A 20,002-nucleotide genomic window follows, 5' to 3' on the forward strand; every position below is an offset into this window, starting at 1 on the left:
TCCTCTACATTTTACAATGCACTCAGCATCATAGGACATAAAAGGTCAGATACAGGGCAACAACTGTAAGAGCTGACCATTTCTCTGTGATGAGGTGACATTTGGCACCTTAGTGACCGAATGTTTAATGTCTCAAAAAATGTAACTCATAGGCTACTGAAGTACAGATCTGGCATCTCAAAGGCAAACATTGTACTTTTTTACCCCACTACATTTGTCTGACAGATTTAGTTACTAGTTACTTTTCACATTATAGGCTCTCATAACCTTCCTGTCCAGTGAAAAACTTTGTTGATTTTTAATGTTTCTAATAAACTGGAGGATAAAGTGTTTATTTATTGGTTGAGAAAATTCTCCTACTAGGTACACAGCCCTTAAGCTAAATAAACTACTGAAAAGCCCTCTTGCTGGAGAATGCATTGTGACAAAGCTTAAAAGGTGGGAGGGTTTTCACAGGTCAGCAACATTACAAATGATGATCTAATAGAATATGATGCATGGCTGTAGATTAAATTAAAGTAGTTAAAATGAGCTCGACCTTAATCATCTACAATAATGCAATAAGCATACACATCAATGTAGCAGTTACATTAATCCAAAAAACATCAGATATGATATTAAACCACTGGCAGGGACATTTTACTGCACATGTACTTTTAGTTTTGACTCTTTAAGTCAAACTGATAATACTCACAAACTTATACTCATAAGTGTGTTTCTGAATGCAGTAATTTACTTGTAGTGGAGTATTTTCAGTGTGGTAAAATTACTTTTATTTAGTTAAAGCATCTGAATACTTTTTATACCATTGGTGTCAAATGTGCGACTGTCAGATGCTAACAGGACTTCAATTATTAAAATCAGGTGAAATGTTAAAGGGTAAGTCCACTTATTTTACCTGTGAAAAGAAGTAGTCTAAAGCACTTTGTGGCTCCAGAGGAAGCTGTATGTAATCTGATAAAATTGCCTCCGGTGATGTCACTCTGGATGTTGCATTCTGGGTAGAAAGGATGCACGGAATAAATACGACGATATCTCCGGTTCTTCTGATCATGTTTTTTTAATACTGTCCATAATGAGTGCAACTGTGTTATAGGAGTGCGGTGCTAGACTGGTGGACTGCTTTTCAAAACCTGGCACCCACATTACCCACAATGCAACTTGGCCACTGCCGTCTTTCACATATGCAGTTGTACTCCTCTAGACCTGTAAACACACTTCAATGTGTAAAGTTGGTGGAATTCTGCTTTAAGCCTAAAATGTCGTCTACAGTGCTAGCATCAGCTGTGAGACCAATGTGAGGGCATGTTGTCAGTTCATTAAAGTAATCAAGCTAATTCAAATGAAAAATCATGGAATTATGGACTCCAGGCTGTTGGACCAATAAAAAGACAATATATGAGTACCAGGCTACTTCCTGATTTTATGTAATATATAGAATAACTGTATTATATCCTAGTATTAAGAGTTCTTCAACCTTCTCTTCTACTGTCATCTGATTTGAATCAAAGAGTGATAAAATTATGTGTCAGAACTATTGCACAATACAAACACTGAATTAAAACAGTGGAGCTTAAATATCAAAATGATGCCAAAGTCTACTCATTCATGTGTTTTGTTCACGTGGAGTTTTTGCTGGCACTACAATTTAATCTGTCATTGCATCAATATTGTCCGGTCCCATGATCATTTATTTCAGTGGTTCTCTCCAATTTGAATGCAAGTCCACAAATAGGTTTTGGAGTTTGGAAACCAGGCCAGTGTGAGCTGTTGGAGTGGTTAGAAGACACAGTAGACAGTGTGAAACATCACCATCTGGTGGAGGAAGTTTAGTTAGAAGCTGTAAAGAAAGAAGCTCTACAGTTGAAGACAGAAATATAAAAGAGAGCTTTATTGACAAGTCAAAAAACATTTCTTGAGGTTTCAAAAAAATCTGCAAAAGCTGAAAAACTAAAACAAGGACTGGGCCGTAGAGTCTTCACCTCTTCTTGAAGCCATACTTCTTCCTTTCATAGAACAGATCTGTTTTGGAGCTGCCAAGATTCACAATCTTAGGACAGCCATCCCGCTGTAAAAGAAACAGAGAGGAGAGGATGCCAGTTAAAAAAACATTTTCATTTCAAAGGAGCAAGACAGTTCTTAAAATGTACAGGAAGGTTCAAGTTTAAAAGGTCCAATTTGTAAGAAAAATTTATTTTTGAGCCTCACTCCCAACTCGTCAAAAACCGACGCTATGGGATGGTGGCCATCCTACAATCCCGAAGTTTCAATTTTTGACCAGTTGGGAATGAGACTCAAAAATCATCTTTTCTTACAAATAGGACCTTAAAATTGTTGTTTACTTCCCCAAGACCGACTAAATTGTAAAAAGTAATGCAAGATAACAAAAACCCGATAAATATGGCCAGTTAAACACAATCCCTATTCTACTTAGTTGCCTCAATGCTCAGTGACGGATATAAAGAAAAAGTGAAGCGTGACACTCACATCTTTCTCCTGAATGGTGCACTCTTTACAGTAGTAGGCATCAGATACTCCGGGTCCTCCGCAGATGACACAGCGTCCCTGGTAGGAGCCGTAGTTACACTCATCACAGATGCGCACCAGTGTGCACGGCCTCACATAGGAGTCACAGATGACACATTTTCCATCACCTGGGAGGAGAAAAGATGGATTAGAGGATTGAGAATGGAGTATTTGTATAGTATGACAGAGCCTTTATTACCAATGAGCAAAAACAATGTATAATTGAAGTATGTCACCGCTGCAACCTGCATTAGTTCAAGGTATATGTGCATAATGGCCAATTGAAAAAGTTCAAAAGGGTTTTTAGAGATAAATCTTTTGCTCATTACAATGACTTCACCTTATAAATCAGATGTGCTTGTTTGGGTGTTTGTCAATGTAAAGCGGCCACAATGTATATGATTGACAATTTAGTCTTTAAAATAACAGATATGAGCACAAGCTGTCTTCAACTCAATGAGTTGACTTTGAGCTGCTTGTTTTTTTCAGTGGCTGCGTCACAAAGTACATAATGTACGGTTTATAGTGTGTATGAGAAACTGTGTGATGCTGCATTTTACAGAGCTGTGTATCTTTACTTGAAATATTACTACATTACAACAAAACTAGAATCAATTCAGTTCAGGTTCATCAAGTACTAAATCCATAAGCACAACTCCAATGGCACTTCTGTAATGAAGTGTTTCTAGGAATGTCAATGGTTGATCAATACAGAAGGTAAGTATTGTTTGTAGAAGACATGAACATACACTTATTCTTTTTACCTAGAAGACCATGATTGGCTTTTGGAGCTGCTGTTAAAGTGTGAACAATTGTCTGACTAAATGCTTATTTGGACCCAACGTTGCTGCTACATATGCAGAAGTGAGGACAACATGGACTAAAACAGCAGCAAGCGTTAATAATTACTGTAAGCTTCGGTGAAAACACACCACTGTTAAAATATTCAATTTGTTATATTGATCAAAGCTGGAAATACTTACACTTCTCGCAAAGTCTCCCGATAGCTGCGGAATGAAAACAAAGCAGTCAGTCAGTCTGAGTGGCCAAGCTAACTGATTCATACACATCGCTTTGCTAGATTCGAGACAATGATCTTTGCCTTCCTCTTATTTACACATACAAGGTATACATTGTCTGTAAAACTGTTACATTAGTTTTTCTAGCGACCTACAGTTGTAACCATGTCTAAGCTAGCTCCATACTTTCAATGAAATCCATGCTGTTACCGTTAGCATAGCAGCTAACTTTATCTCGAGCTAAACAACAACGGACGACATTCAGCTGCAGCAAAAATACCAATATTACATGACGTGCGAGACGAAATGGGTTAAAACTTACCGACACCGGCCTGTTTTCTGCAAAAGATCAAATCTGGATGATGTTTAGCCATCGTCGGCTAACATAGGAACGTAAGGCGAGCGCTGCAGTGTTGGTTGAACTTTGAACTCTAAACCGGTAAACTTTGTACGAGAAGTTGCATTACCGCCACCTAGCGTCTCCAAAAGGAAAGAACAAAGAAAACGATGATCGCTCCATATCCGCTTTTTAGAGTTTACCAAAAACTACATTATTATAGCTTTTTTTGTTGGTATTATATCTTTACAAAATATAAAACTACTACTACTACTACTAATAATAAAAAGAATAAAAATATGAAATAAAATAAAAATGGCCCTCATCCTTTCAGCTTTATATAAATCAATCACATATCAAATCTCTATTTTGCCTAGGTAAATTTCAATTTGTATTTTTTCAAACGTGGAAGCGATTTAAAACTGAGACTAACATATTTTAAGTTCAAATCACATTTTGAGAACAATCTAAATATAAAATCCAACCACCGTAAATATTTTGTCCTTAAAGGACCTGCGAGACCGCGGCTTAAATACTTGTGACGTCACTACGGACCGACACATCTTTGTCAGTGAACAAAATGGCAACCTACTGTCTCACTGTCGCCCGGCTCCAGGTAAGAGACCAAAACTGGCTATTTCTACCATATTTATTAACTAGTGAAGGACGTCACCTGATATGAATCTAATGTAACGTTAACCTAACCTAATTAAACCTGTAAGAGCGGTTTCTAAGGATAAATAAGCTGTGAAACAGTCACCGGTTAGCTGGCCAGGTCATCGTGTCCTGACTGCACTGAACGCATTCAGTTGGCAACAGCTGGTTTGCCACTGGATCAATAAAACACGACTAATGTTTTTATTAACAACAACATATTACCGACATCCTCAGTCCTTAAATGAACATAGCTGGGTTCGCTTTAGACACGGAGTTTGGTGTCTAGTAGCAAGGTTAACCACAAGGTTAGAGCTCCCAGCAGGCTCACAGGCGATCAGCGTGTAAAGACAGAAAACATGTTTGTAAAAATGAAGCAAATAATACATCAAACAATATCTAACCCATTTATTTTTTATTCAGCCAAGATAAAGCAAATTATTCAGTCTGTCTTACAGTTAAAAAAAAATTGCAGCCGGGTGCTGTCAAGATTTTGTTACTGATGTATTGATAAGGGCGCACCATATGTAAAAAATCTCAATTTCTGATCCCAAGTCTGTTCGACACTTTGACATCTACTTTGAACTGGGTGATATAGAAGGAAATCAGATGACCAAAACATTCTCTTCTAATGTCGACATAATAAACATACTACAATCTTTAAAAAAACACATGAATTCCAGTTAATGACGCTGACTGGACTGAATAATGGCAAGAATACACTCATTTGTATTGTCATTTCCAGCTGGAATTGTCAAGTGTTTGTTAAATTCTTGAAGAACCTTGAGCCAATAAAAACTGTGCATTATAACTCATAAAATGACTCAGGCCAGCCTCAGTTTGAACCCTTCATTGGCTCTGTTATTTCTGTCAAAACAGTGTATTAACTGCTGAAAAAGCTCCTTAATTGATTGACAGCAACTCTCTGCTATTAGCATCTTGACCGCAGATGTCAGGAGATTAATGGTTGTAGGTTCAGCTGCTCAGTGTCAGTTCTTTCCCTGAATGACACGCCTTGTCTGGTCATTGAAGACCTTCAGTTGTTTCAGTGTTGGTTCTCTTATGTGTCTGCTTTGATAGCTTAGTCATTTATCTATTTGGAAGGAGCCAACAATGAACAAGCTTGCTTTTTTCTGGTAATATTCTGTTTTACAAGTACTGTCAACAAGCAGTGGTCTCCTGGCAGTAAATCAGTAGCTTTTATGGTCTAAGGGCACCTTAACAGTAGCTTGGTCCAGGAAGTTGATTTGGCCCTTGTCCTTATGTCACTTCATCTAATGTGAACAGTACACAATGTGAACCCAGTCACACAAACTGATCTGGAAATAGAATGATGAAGCTTCTCTAACATGTATAATCATCAAGAAATTGGCAGGGAAGATGGCAAAAATGTTTAGTTGACTGGAGCTGGTGTCTCCAGAGTTTGTATTTGTGGTCGGCCATCATGTCGACCTGGTATCACCCTGATATCTGACGCTTGGGAGTGAACTGCAACACAGCGTTGCATTCACAAGCTGACTTCCAGTCATTCTTCCATGTGAATACAGCTATACTATAAGCTTAATATTTTCTCAATCTGCTTGCTCAGCTCTATTTCCCAAGAAGATTTTCAAAAGGAGAATACAAAATCGATGCCAAAATGTTCCGAAATCCTTTGAGTGAGGGCTAATCTATTTGTTTAACCTGATAATGTTTATGTTGCCGTCATCTCCAGCTGGCTCTGGGCCATGGTGTACGGCGCCTGCATGTATCAGCAGCCTACAGAGCCAAGGCCAGTGTGTCTATGAGCCGCTTTGAGCCCACCTCCTTCGTCAACTACGAGAAGCTCCAATCCAACATAGACATTGTGCGAAAAAGGTCAGTGTTCTCCTCGTCTCCTCTACTCTATATTTGCTCTGAATCACATCAGTGTTTCCACAAACACTCTCTTATCTCTGCAAATGTTTAATCTCTAGGGTTTGTTTGCCCTTTACCACAGATTTTTTTTCTATCACAGTTGTAGCCCTTTTACTAACTGTAGTCCGCCGGACTCACAGTGCTCCAATTACTGTAAAGCTCTGTAAAAGTGTTGTTCGTTAGAGGGTGTGTGTGTGTATGTAAAGGACAGACACGGTTCTGTGGTGAATGTGAAGATTGTTGGCTTCTGTTTGTTCAGGCCTGTAATCACTCCTGAAGTTAAGACTGGAATAAACTGCTAATTATAGGACCACGCAATGAAGAAATATTGTTAGATGAAAAACACAACTTCATGATTTTACTTAAACCAGAAGAGGAAACCTACAATATTTTACTTTGGATCAAACAACATCATAATACTATGATCTTCTTGTTTCCATAGTAATTTTTTGTATGTAAAAACACCACATTTGTTTATAAATGTTTTAAATATTGTAACTTTATTCTTATCATCTTGCTTTGAAACTTCCTCTCACATGGCAGTGACCTCATATGGATAAACTTGTATATTCTGTTTTCTGTCCAGACTCAACCGGCCCCTTACCCTGTCAGAGAAGATCGTGTACGGCCACCTCGATGACCCCCACAACCAAGACATCGACCGCGGCCGCACTTACCTGCGGCTGCGTCCCGACCGCGTGGCCATGCAAGATGCCACGGCCCAGATGGCGATGCTCCAGTTCATCAGCAGTGGCCTGCCCAGGGTGGCTGTGCCCTCCACCATCCACTGTGATCACCTGATCGAGGCCCAGACTGGAGGAGTGAAGGATCTGGCCAGAGCAAAGGTGAGGGGATCTTATTTTTGAACAGCAATTATGTCTCATGAGTAATGTTGTAATGAGTTGCTAACTTGTTGTTGTCATGATTCCCCTTATAGGAAATCAACCAGGAAGTCTACAACTTCCTGTCCAGCGCTGGAGCAAAATATGGAGTAGGCTTCTGGAAACCAGGCTCTGGAATCATCCATCAGGTATTATTGCTGAAGTTCAGATGCAGTGCCTCTAAATGACAGTTATTAACGCAGCTGTAATTTAAGCGTGCTAACGTTAGATTTCATGTACAAACAGATCATCCTGGAGAACTACGCCTATCCAGGAGTGATGCTCATCGGCACAGACTCCCACACACCAAATGGCGGTGGGCTTGGTGCCATCTGCATCGGTGTTGGAGGAGCAGATGCTGTAGATGTCATGGCAGGAATCCCCTGGGAGCTCAAGTGTCCCAAGGTCAGCAGAATACAATGTTTTTACACGTTCTGTTGCCCGTGTTGTCTTGAACCTTTGTTTACTCTCACCTCTATCCTAAATTTTCCCTTTCTCTTTCTCCGGACACAGTAGTTTTTTTTCGTCACCTGAAATTCATAACAACATTTAACAGATCAATCTCTTCCTCCAAGGTGATTGGCGTGAAGCTGACAGGCACCCTCTCAGGCTGGACGTCTCCTAAAGATATCATCTTGAAGGTAGCCGGCATCCTGACTGTGAAGGGAGGCACTGGGGCCATTGTCGAATACCACGGACCAGGAGTTGACTCTATTTCCTGCACTGGTCAGTGCCAAACTTAATTACTGTTTGAAGTTGTTTTTATTTAGCCTCTTAACTGTTTTGCTCATATCTAACATTCATTTGTTTTGTCTTGATTTGTGCAGGAATGGCAACCATTTGCAACATGGGAGCAGAGATTGGAGCCACAACCTCCGTGTTCCCCTACAACCACCGCATGCGGACCTACCTGGAGAAGACCGGACGTGCAGGTATGTTTGGGGCTTTGGTCCTTCACGATGACATACAATTTTAATAGTTTTCTTTTTATCACATTGCATAGTGACAAAGACAAGGGGAGACAAAACAATTATAAAATCGATAGACAACAAGATTTTTTATTATCAAGATCCATTCATTATTCCCTGAGAAATTAATGAAAATGTTGAAAAACTCACCGTATTAAAGAAAGTGAGCTAAATTCTTGGATCTGTCCCTTTATCCAAATCTGCACTGAAATATTGTCAATTCTTTGTAGAAATCCTTTCAGTAGGTTTTGTATTATTATTATTATTATTATTATTATTATTATTATTATTATTATTATTATTATTATGAAAGTCGGGTGTCTTATTCTATTGTCTCAACACTCATCCTCTTATTTCTTCCCAGAGATCGCTACCCTGTCTGACGCATACTCTGACTTGTTGGTACCAGATGAAGGCTGCGAGTACGACGAGCTCATCGAGCTCAATCTGGATGAGGTTTGTCTATTTTTAAAATAATCTTTTGGTGTGTCTGCCTTTCGTTGGATAGTTCAAAGTGGAGAACAACAGGAAATGCATGAAATTCAGGTCTCTGGTCAGGAATCACTGAACACCAGATTCATTGGTGATTGATGAATTGTAGCCTAGAAGGAGAACCTTAACTTTTCAAATCAGAGGTTACTTTAAATTAATTGCAGAATTTGGTGGATTTGAGGATATCTGAGTTCTTTTGAATGTTTCATTCTCTAGCTGAAGCCCCACATCAACGGACCCTTCACCCCTGACCTGGCTCACCCAGTGGCTGATGTAGGTGCTGTTGCTGAGAAGAATGGCTGGCCACTGGAGGTTAAAGTTGGTAAGGAATGACCAGGGATGAACAGGCTGCACAATTTAAGTCATAGTCCCGCTGTTTGCTTTTAAGAACGTGAAAGAAAATGACTAGTAGTTTGTTTTCATTGAGATGGTCTCTGACATTTGCTCCTTTCTCGTTTAGGTCTGATCGGCAGCTGTACCAACTCCAGCTATGAGGACATGGGCCGCGCTGCCTCTGTGGCCAAGCAGGCTTTGGATAAAGGCCTGAAGTGCAAAGCTCAGTTCACAGTCACCCCTGGCTCTGAGCAGATTCGTGCCACTATTGAAAGAGATGGATATGTGAGTGTTGGTGCACAAAGAAAGCAACTTACACTGATGATTTATTTCTTGGTGAAGTGACTAAAGCTCAGATGTGTTTGTGTCTTCCTGTAGTCAAAGATCCTTGGTGATGTTGGAGGTGTGGTCATGGCCAACGCATGTGGACCCTGCATTGGGCAGTGGGACAGGTGGGTGTAGCTTTGGAATATACATATATCATGACATACTCTGTCAGAGTGGTTACATTTGATAAGTTAATACAATGTGTGTTTGCCCTCAGGCGTGATGTGAAAAAGGGAGAGAAGAACACAATCGTCACTTCCTTCAACAGAAACTTCACTGCCAGGAATGACGCTAACCCTGCAACACACGCCTTTGTTACTTCCCCTGAGGTAAACTTGCACTAAACCAATCCAAGATGTTCAGCCTCAAGCTTACTTTTTGAAGCTAAACGCCTTCTCTGTCTTCCTTCTCCTCAGATCGTCACTGCCATGGCAATCGCTGGAACACTAAACTTCAACCCAGAGACGGACTACCTTACAGCCCCGAACGGTGAGAAGTTCAAGCTGGATCCCCCCTACGGAGACGAGCTACCTCTCAAGGACTTTGACCCAGGCCAGGACACTTACCAGCACCCGCCCTCCGATGGCATCAGCCTTAAGGTGGACGTCAGCCCAGAGAGCAACCGTCTCCAGCTGCTGGAGCCTTTTGACAAGTGGAGTGGGAATGATCTGGAGAACCTGAAGGTCCTCATCAAGGTCAGGTCTATCAAAATGGCTGCCCATGTTTGTAGTTTTGTCTTTAAACATTCTCGCAGCAGCTTGTGTTGTGGATGGAAATTATTTAACTTTTTCTGTTTCTGCAGGTGAAGGGCAAATGCACCACAGATCACATCAGTGCTGCTGGACCTTGGCTGAAGTTCCGCGGCCATCTGGACAACATCTCCAACAACATGCTGATCGGTGCCGTCAACAGTGAGAACGATGCCATTAACAAGATCAAGAACTACCTGACAGGCGACTACGGTGGAGTCCCTGACGTGGCCCGTCACTACAAGGTGAGACTGCAGAGGGGAAACGGGTAACAGATTATTGGGCCAAAGCTGCTCTTTGGCAGCACTTCATTACTTTCCTCAGGTAGAGAAAATGAAATGATTTAAACGCAGTTACTGTGGCGTTTATAGTATAAAAAAGATACAGCCTGATCACTTATAATACATCTGTCTAGTATTGCTTGATGCTACCAAGAGGTGAACAACGCTATGAATGCTTTATACATCAAAACGTACATCTAAGATATCTACAGCAGGATTCCTATTAACCCCTTGCATGACACATAAGTCCAGCTTAATAATCTTTCCATCGTGTTGTGTGTAGGCCAACGGTGTTTCCTGGGTGGTGGTTGGAGACGACAACTACGGTGAGGGCTCCAGCAGAGAGCATGCTGCGCTGGAGCCCAGGCATCTGGGAGGAAGAGCCATCATTGTCAAGAGCTTCGCCAGAATTCACGGTACTGCATAATAACTGCTAAAGATGGCAGTACTGTCATAAGATTCAGTGTATGAGAAGAAGTCTTAGAAGGCTCCATAGTGGTAATGTGTTTGTAGTTTTGCCTGTATTTATTTAAAGTAATGGTGTTTTTTTTTCCTGGAGTGAAGACTTGAAATCTTTAATTTATACCAGTTATTCTCTCAGTTAAGAAAATGTCTCCCACCTGTCCTCAGAAACCAACCTGAAGAAGCAGGGTGTGCTGCCTCTGACCTTCAGCAACCCATCAGACTACGACAAGATCCGCCCTGATGACCACATCTCCATCAAAGGACTCAAAACCTTCGCTCCAGGAAGGGTAAGACGGCATTATAGGTAAAAATGACTTCCCTACAGCTGTTAATAAAAAAGTGTCTAACATGAACTTCTTCTCTTCCTCTCTCTCCCTGCAGCCTCTGAGCGCACTTGTAAAGCACAGCGACGGCAGCGAGGAGACCCTGGAACTGAACCACACCTTCAACGAGACACAGATCGAATGGTTCAAGGCAGGCTCCGCCCTCAACAGGATGAAGGAGCTGCAGCATTGAAGAAGAGGACTGGGTAGACAAAATGTGGGGGAGGATTTTCAGGGGGGAAACAGGGTGGTGAGGATTGTGGGTAAGAAGAGGGATGAAGAATGTTAATGATTGTTCCTTTATCTGCATTTGCACACAGTTTGGACTGAAGTAACGTGTCGGTTATACCTCAGAGTTGTCAGTAGATTACTTCAGACTAAGTGCCAAGCTAATGTTGATGAAGGAACGATAACAACCGGTCTGTGGTCAGAGATTTCTAGAGCCTTCATTTGTCAGTACATAGCTTTCTTGAAGGTACTATATGCTGCTATGTTTCAAAGTCAAACAGTGATGACAAGTTAGACATCAGAGTCTGTTGTGTACACACACACACACACACACACACACACACACACACACACACACACACACACACACTTTGACACACTAAGCTTTGACCCAAACAGTGATATGATACCCTGCCAGCTGATGTGCTGCCGGTGTTTCTGCAGCTGTTCAAACAGGTTCAGTGCAGCCTGGAGCTCAGCCAGCTGATCACACTCCGTCACCTTGTTGCTTTAGGATTGTGTTGCACACTGCATGACAATGATATCAAGCTTTAGTCGACCTTTTCCATTCACTCTGAACAGATGAACACTGCTGTCGGTTGGGTCCATTTGTTGTTAAGTGTAGTGTTACTTGCTATGATCACATGGATCCAAAAGGAACTTCATGGCACACTCATTCATTCACTCTCTCACATTGTTGTCTTCCCCCTAGTGGTCATGAGGAGATACTGTAGTGTGTACAAGACGCAGTGGCTCGCTAGTTTGATCAAAATTACCACTTTAACGCAGCATCTAGTCGACACAAGTGTTTTCTATGGATTGTTGAAAGGCATTCTGGGTAACAGGAAATTACATAAGTGCGTGAGGCAGATTGAGAACAGGTGGATTCAACTTAAAACTAAATTAAGCTCACATGGCGTAACTTGATTACTGTATATCCGACAGTGAGAGCATTTAGGGGTCAGTTCTTGCATCCGTCTGTGAGCAAAGTATGATTTTATCCATCACATTACATATTCAGTCAGTGTGACAAATGTTGCAGAGAACCACTGCAGACTCTTCCTCATATACAGAAGGACTTGTATGCTTTAATTTGTGTAATATTACAGTAACAAAACCCTCTTCTTCCCCGCCACCATCACCACCACCATTTTTAAACTGCCTTTCTGATCAATCCTAACCTCTTTACAAGGTCAAATGCATCATATGGTTTTTCCCATTGTTTATTTATTTATACTTTTTCCTGCAAAAGGTTCAGTTCTTGTATGTATTTTGCATAAAATATTTTGTTCAAAATTGGTTTTCCTCCTTTTGAACAGGGTAAACTTTGATTTCCTCTCTCATCCCATACTATCAGTGCCCTTTTTGGAGGGTAACAAGTGACTTTTAACCCAATGAACTGAAATTGTATTTCACACTCAATTCTACCGTGAACAATGTAGAAGAACTGAACACTGATGTGATGCTGTATATTACAACTTGCTTTAATTGGGCAATGTGGCCACTCAGAAGAAACCAAGGTTACTGTGTCAGCTGGTTTTGGTCCTCTTTGGGTATAATTAACTGAATTTCACTCCAAATCCTCAACATTGAGGATCAGTACATCAGATCAGATGATCAATAAAATGTCTAGAAGAAGAAGTTAATCACATGAAGTGAAGTTATACCACTCTCTTCCTCTGACCCACTGTATGTAAAGTGTCTGGTTCCATGTACATTTAAGTGTTTGTGGGTTTTTTTTTTTTGCTCCCAGATTATCTTTTCTGTGTTACAGAAATGCCAATGGGTTGTAAAATAAAAATTCACATATCTCATTTATTTATATTGGCTCCAGTGATGTTACTAAAATCTATCTATAAGGTTGAGTTGCTGGTATATTTGTAGAGCTGTACAGTGATATACTGATCTATCCTCTTCCTTAAAACTCAGTGAATATGCAGAATATGTACAAAATGTGCAAGATAACCCTGAGCAAATGAACAGAGCATTAAAATTGACATCTGGTCATAATTGTCATGTTGGTCTTATTAAGCAGGCTTTAGAAAGACTTTGAAAGAATAGTTAGATTCCAAAATCAAGTGTTGGCGTCCCTGTAAATGTATAAATATAAATCTGTGCAACCTGTTTTGAGTGGCAGGGTCTTGACAGCTCAGATGCGTCACGTCGTCTGGAAAAAAAGGAATAAATATGGTGGTTGGTTTGCCTCCACAGAGGAGGAAATTTGCATCCACTATATTTTCTCTTTCTTATTGTCTTAATACTGGATGTCTTTAAAGAATATGAAAAGAAGTCGGTGTTTGATATTGTTTGATAACAGATGGACTGGCCAAAAGTCTGGCCCTTTTTTTAAAATATATATAGCACATAATGTGGCATAATAATATATACAAATGACATGCTGTCAAGAGTTTGGCCTGTCTGAGTAGAGGTTCTCGCCTGAATACATAAAGTAGTGAATTTGTGTACAAATGCAGCAAACTAATACAAGATTCTTGCCCCTGATTTAAGTTGGCACTGTTCACACTGATCAGCTGAGAAGATATTGGATAAACAGGACTGGAAACTAGTCTAAAGAAGATTTAAGCTGCATATTTCTACACATGCCAACCTCTATTCATTATCATGGTCCAATGTGGCCTTTTAAGAATGTTGTCATCCCTCCATAATAAGACGCTTGTTTCCACTTAACAACTCTGTTGAAAAAATGTCTTGATCTCTTTCAAGAAATGTCACAGAAACAAAAAGCAGCTATAAAGGCCTGGAAACAATTAAATGGAGGAATTTCCACAGTTTCCTCTTTCGTCTTCTCAAAAAGGAGACTATAATATACCTTAACATAGAAAATGTACAATACCAGAGCAGTAACATTAGTTTGTGGACTGTGTATGTTAAGAGAACTCCACCAGACATATTTTAAGATAATATATATATATATATATATATATATATATATATATATATATATATATATATATATATGTATATATATATATATGTATATTATTATTATTATTATTATTATTATTATCATTATTATTATTATTATTATTATTATTTGAATAATAATTTCATGTGTGATATGGGTTTCTTCTTCAAAAAAGTCATATACCTCATTTAAAATTCTTAAAATTTCCTATACTCATTGAAACATTCAGAATCTATTAATATGCAGATAATCTTCACTTCAGAAGTTTAACTTTAGGACACAAGTTGTCTCCTACTTCAATGAAAAATCTGTTCACAGTGTATGCATGCACTGGAGGTTTAAAGTTTCCACATCACATTTTAACGAGTTGCATAGTGGAACATATTGGCCTCCAAACTTGTTGTGATGCCACTAAATCATCTTGTACTTTGTAACCTTCAGCAGATGATCATGCAAACATACTTCTATGGTCAAACTTTTCGGATGAAGCACAAACATCCAGCTGAAGTAACAGTAAGCAAAACGCATTTTGAGTGGAGGATTTAAATTAAAATGGGCATGCATAATGCTTAATAATAATAACAACAATAATAATAATAATAATAATAATAATAACAATGCTAATAATAATAATAAATATAATAATAATAATCACCCACCGGGTAGTTTTTGGGGTTTTTTTTTTTTTAACCTTACATTACTCTGGCCCACTGCACAATGATTGACTCAAGGATCATTTTTCATAAAGAAATGCTGCATTTCTTCTCATTTTAAAAGGGTGATTTTGAAATATGTTCTTTATTCAGCATTCAAATACATTTTCATGAGATCTGTTGAACAAAGATGAAGGCGACTGTCAAGAATTTGATTATTTAACACTAAATTACACCACTGATTTGGTGTTGCATTTCTTTATAGCTGGGGCATCCACAAAAGACTGACTGAAAAGCAAGAATAATCAAAATCTGAGCAGCAGAGGCTGATATCCTGACTTTTAGTCACTATGGATCACCATGATCCAAAAATGCTGCATTCTACATATAGTACTAATATTAAAGAATGTTTTCATAAGACCCTTTCTGACTGTTAAATACCCACATCTTTAAAGGGGCACTATGTAGTTTTGGAGAAGAAATTCAAACTGAAACTAAACTGACACATGACCAGTGTGTGCATTTGCAAGATGGATAGATGATGAGTTCATTTATTATTGAATAAGACATACACCAAAAGTAACTAACAACCAAAAGTATGCCTGCATACAAAAAAACTTGTTGGATGTGCTGGACCTAAAATTCAACTTTGAATAATGGAAAAAGTATCGTCATACTTGAAGAAAATACTGTATAAAACACACAGAGCAAAATAGTTCCAATTCAATCTCTTTCTTGTTTTATTATTTCAAATTATAATTGTTGTTTTTTCTGAAACCAAACACACCAGTTTATCAGGCATGCTTGGGTGGTGGGAGGAAACCGGAGTCCCCGGAGAAAAACCCACAAGTGCAGGCCCTGAAAATACTTACCTCGAATATACCCAAAATTGCCTAATTTCCCTTGGGGATTAAAAAGATATCTACCTAACTAACTACCTACCTACCCACCCACCCAACCAACCAACCAACCAACCAACCAACCACCCACTCACCCAACCAACCAACCAACCAACCAACCAACCAACCAACCTACCTACCCACCCACCCACCCACCCAACCAACCAACCAACCAACCAACCAACCAACCACCCACCCACCCAACCAACCAACCAACCAACCAACCAACCAACCAACCAACCAACCAACCACCCACCCACCCAACCAACCAACCAACCAACCAACCAACCAACCTACCCACCCACCCAACCAACCACCCAACCAACCAACCAACCAACCAACCAACCTACCCACCCACCCACCCAACCAACCAACCAACCAACCTACCAACCAACCAACCAACCAACCAACCAACCAACCAACCAACCACCTACCTACCTACCTACCTACCTACCTACCTACCTTCCTTTGGGGATTAAAAAGATATCTACCTAACTACCTACCCACCCACCCACCCACCCAACCAACCAACCAACCAACCAACCAACCAACCAACCTACCCACCCACCCACCCAACCAACCAACCAGCCTACCAACCAACCAACCAACCAACCAACCAACCACCCAACCAACCACCTACCTACCTGCCTACCGAACTAACTAACTAACTAACTAACTAACTAACTAACTAACTAACTAACTAACTAACTAAATATTAACGAAAAAACTAACAAAATAATTAACTAACTAACTAACTAACGAAATATTCACTAAATAACTATCTATGAAATGACAGTGACAGTTAGGTGGGGAGTTCACCGTGAACCCTGAAGTTGTAGAGGCAGGTGTAGTTCGTGTTTCCCCAGTTGTTGTCTACCTGTAGCTTCACATGATGGAAGACACCTTTGTCTTGGTACTGGTAAGAGACAAGAGAGACACATGAATAAAGAGCGTCAGGCATTGCAACAGAACAGATAAGAGGACAGGACATCAGAGATAGAGATTACATTTTGATCCACCTAACATCTATATGGACCACATGGTGTTTTCTGAATCAGGTTTTAATAGCAGCTCTACCTCTACCTCTATAAGGTTAGTTTAACTGCCTCAGTTTGCAGCCATTATTATGGCAGAAAGAGATTTTATTCTGAGAAGATCACTAAACAGTTAAAGCTCATCTCTACTTCATGTCCTATACAGAGACATACATGTATATTGTGAAATAATCTGGGAATGTTTTTGTTCAATGTTCACAATGTTTTTGGTTACAAATGCATGTTCATGGGAGTGATGCTGCATCAATTATAGTATACTTACAGGCACTTTGAAGGTCTGTATTGCTGGACCGTCTTCATCGTAAACTAGTCTTCCCAAATAGATGTTCTGATCTTCTTTCCTCATTCCCTGTAGAAAAAAACAGAGAAAGTGATTAGTTGAACTTTTGGATGTGCAATGTATGCAGTATATATCTAGGATAATGACAGAAAATGGCTGACTTACATAGATAGTGAATTCCCTCGGTGCACTCGCAATGTTGCCATAGGGGGAAAGGCTTTTTGTTATGTGGCTGATCGTCACGTGAGTGATGTTGATTAGGTGGGAAAGAGAGATAACGATATGTCCACGGTTGCCTGGAAAGCACCAGCAATGTCCTGGTTGTAATGGTGAATGTCCCTGAGGAGAGAAATGAAATATTTTAGTTTCCACACTCCATAAACTACCACTGTTTCTCTATGATCACATGAACTACCAGAAGTTGCAAAAGTGTAATTTACAATCCACTGTAAAACGATCTATGAACACTGTAAAAAAGCCTTCTCCTATGTAGTTTTGGAGAACAAATTCAAACTTAAAATTTTAATATTTACAATATTAATGAGGTAATAATACAAACTCAGAAATATTATTTTTTTTCCATGACTGAATTAATCATGACTGATTAAAATGATTTCCCCAAAACTACATAGTGCACCTTTAAGTTTTATAAGAAAAGATTAGGAGAGTTAGTGAATGTGAATTCCTACCTGGATCACACGTCGCTGTGATATGGATGAATACCACCAGTGATTCAGTTTGTCCATTATGTTCCAGATGGGTTTCCGGTGCCAATATGTGTCCGAGGATAAACTATGCCAAACTCTAGCACCTGCATGCACACAAATCAAGAACACAAAGTTAGAAATCAACCTCCAAACACGTTCCACAGTAACACACATACGAATCATCATGACACTGATGACGGATGATGGACAATAAGATAACTTACCTTGTGATTCTAAGGCAAAGTTGGGCATCGTGTCTGCCAGAGGAATAACCGTGTTTCTCTGCTGTCTGAGTGACTGCACCTCCTCTCTCAGCTGCATTATCATGTTTGTCATGATTACTGAAGGATGCAAAGCACAAAGGTTAGACAGGTTCCTACATTTTACATTTACATTTTAGGACAGGCTTTTGTCCAAAGCGACTTACAGTAATTCATACATACATTCCTACTAACAAAGAACTTAACCTAAAACCTGGACCAGGGACTAAAATAAAACCAGCTGTCCCAGGTTTTGATTTGTGTTCTAGAAATGATTATGGCAGAAAGTTTGAGATCACTCACCAAAACCCAGAAGGACCAGCAGGAGGAAAGTGGCATTCATCACATGGCTACAAGTAGACCTGAGTGATGCCTTAGTCCCTGTGGTCTGAGTGCTTTCCTCGTCGTCAGTCATGTCCTGATACTCATCGAAATGGTCGTCACCGGCAATAGAGTCCTGGGAGCTGATTCCATCGTAGTTAATGGCACTTATGTGACCACGGCTGTGGAGTCTCCTCCTCCGAAAGACCCTGAAGGATACAATGGAAGTTAGAAAAGACTGATACGTGTGAAGATTTTATGTATAGTGTTGTAAGCATACAGAATGTGTTCATATAGCACAGAGAACTGACCTGTATATCACCTCCTTGTAGGATATATATGGAGTTCCTTCTTCCGTATAATATCCTGACCGCTGCAGACGCAGGCTTTTTCTCAACATGTTTGTAGAAATCCTGGTTGGTCCTGTAGAAATCCTGGTTGGTCCTGTAGAAATCCTTTTTGGTCCTGTGGAAATCCTTGTTGGTCCTGTAGAAATCCTAGTTGGTAAATAGATTCTAGATAAATGTCTTCCTTAGCGATATTATAAAGATTACTTTATAAAGATCTCCTGCTCCTCTCACACTACTACTTTTAAGCAAGTGGTGTTCAGATAATGATTCAGGCTACATCAATATTATATTCTCATGGATTCGTCAGATCAAAGCCCAGTGGAAAAGATGAAAGAACTGAACATTCTATACACAAATTAGGTTTATATTTAAAAACATCTAAAAATAAATGTTAAGCTATGTTTGTTTATATTTAAAAATGGTTCCGTCTGCTTGATGAATTTGTGATTTATTTACCCCCAACACATAATCAATAAAGTTTAAATCAGTTGTATTATGATGCAGTCGGGGCCCCTTTTTTTTGGCAGAAATGTGCTTCCATAGCAGTGGGTCCATTGAAATGTAGTAGGAGAGTTTGTGGGAAAAGGGCGATTGATTGCAGTGCATTTTCTGGTTTCAGTACAATAAATAGGCTACGTACATCTTCTTGAAAGGAAAAAAAATCAAAATTGCTTCACACCATCTTATGACGGGATACATGAAACAATAAAAATAATAATAATAAAAAAAAATAATGACATTTTATTTTGCGCTGTAAAAAAAGAAAGAAAGGAAGAATCCATCACTTGTAACATGAGTAGATTTGACATTGAAATAGTATTTTAGAGGACATTAGCTCAAGCTTCATACACAATGCCTGCATGAAGATCCAATAAAAGATACCCTGTCCCTGTCCATTCAACACCCAGTTAAATCTCACTGGTCTGATGAAGAAGGAAAAAAATATAAACATTAAGAAACCGTCCATGAGGAGAACAAAGAGTGGACTGTAGTATGGTGAAGCCCGCTGTTGTTTTTAGCACAGTAACCCCCTGCACCCCCGCCCCGTCTCTGCTGCCTCCTTTTCATTTGC

General features: G+C 39.7%; 2 protein-coding genes across 2 annotated transcripts; one reads left to right on the forward strand and one right to left on the reverse strand.

Annotated features, from left to right (window-relative positions):
* Positions 1–1,876: 1,876 nt before the first annotated feature.
* phf5a (PHD finger protein 5A) lies at positions 1,877–4,000 on the reverse strand. The gene is made up of 4 exons (XM_073489866.1): positions 3,868–4,000; positions 3,510–3,533; positions 2,488–2,654; positions 1,877–2,068 (listed from the first exon to the last, which is right to left on the reverse strand). The coding sequence occupies exons 1-4, from the start codon at positions 3,917–3,919 to the stop codon at positions 1,979–1,981; spliced, it is 333 nt and encodes a 110-aa protein (XP_073345967.1). The 5' UTR covers positions 3,920–4,000; the 3' UTR covers positions 1,877–1,978.
* A 442-nt stretch (positions 4,001–4,442) lies between these two features.
* Positions 4,443–13,301, forward strand: aco2 (aconitase 2, mitochondrial). Its single transcript, XM_073489260.1, has 17 exons — positions 4,443–4,498; positions 6,251–6,393; positions 7,019–7,277; positions 7,370–7,462; positions 7,560–7,718; positions 7,889–8,039; positions 8,141–8,245; positions 8,646–8,737; positions 8,990–9,095; positions 9,234–9,391; positions 9,485–9,558; positions 9,651–9,762; positions 9,850–10,128; positions 10,236–10,427; positions 10,747–10,879; positions 11,094–11,215; positions 11,310–13,301. Exons 1-17 carry the CDS (start codon positions 4,463–4,465, stop codon positions 11,442–11,444), a joined length of 2,349 nt encoding a protein of 782 aa, XP_073345361.1. The 5' UTR covers positions 4,443–4,462; the 3' UTR covers positions 11,445–13,301.
* Positions 13,302–20,002: the final 6,701 nt, after the last annotated feature.

The sequence above is a fragment of the Pagrus major genome, chromosome 20 (assembly GCF_040436345.1).
Source record: "Pagrus major chromosome 20, Pma_NU_1.0".
In the NCBI taxonomy this organism is placed as follows: domain Eukaryota; kingdom Metazoa; phylum Chordata; class Actinopteri; order Spariformes; family Sparidae; genus Pagrus; species Pagrus major.

Coding starts and splice junctions, on each gene's coding strand:
- phf5a (XM_073489866.1), bottom strand. CDS start 3,919: ATGGCTAAACATCATCCAGATTTGATCTTTTGCAGAAAACAGGCCGGT. Junction 2,655..3,509: donor CGGGAGACTTTGCGAGAAGT/GTAAGTATTTCC, acceptor TTCTCCTCCCAG/GTGATGGAAAATGTGTCATC. Junction 2,069..2,487: donor GCACCATTCAGGAGAAAGAT/GTGAGTGTCACG, acceptor TTTCTTTTACAG/CGGGATGGCTGTCCTAAGAT.
- aco2 (XM_073489260.1), top strand. CDS start 4,463: ATGGCAACCTACTGTCTCACTGTCGCCCGGCTCCAG. Junction 7,278..7,369: donor AGGATCTGGCCAGAGCAAAG/GTGAGGGGATCT, acceptor TTCCCCTTATAG/GAAATCAACCAGGAAGTCTA. Junction 8,738..8,989: donor TCGAGCTCAATCTGGATGAG/GTTTGTCTATTT, acceptor TTCATTCTCTAG/CTGAAGCCCCACATCAACGG.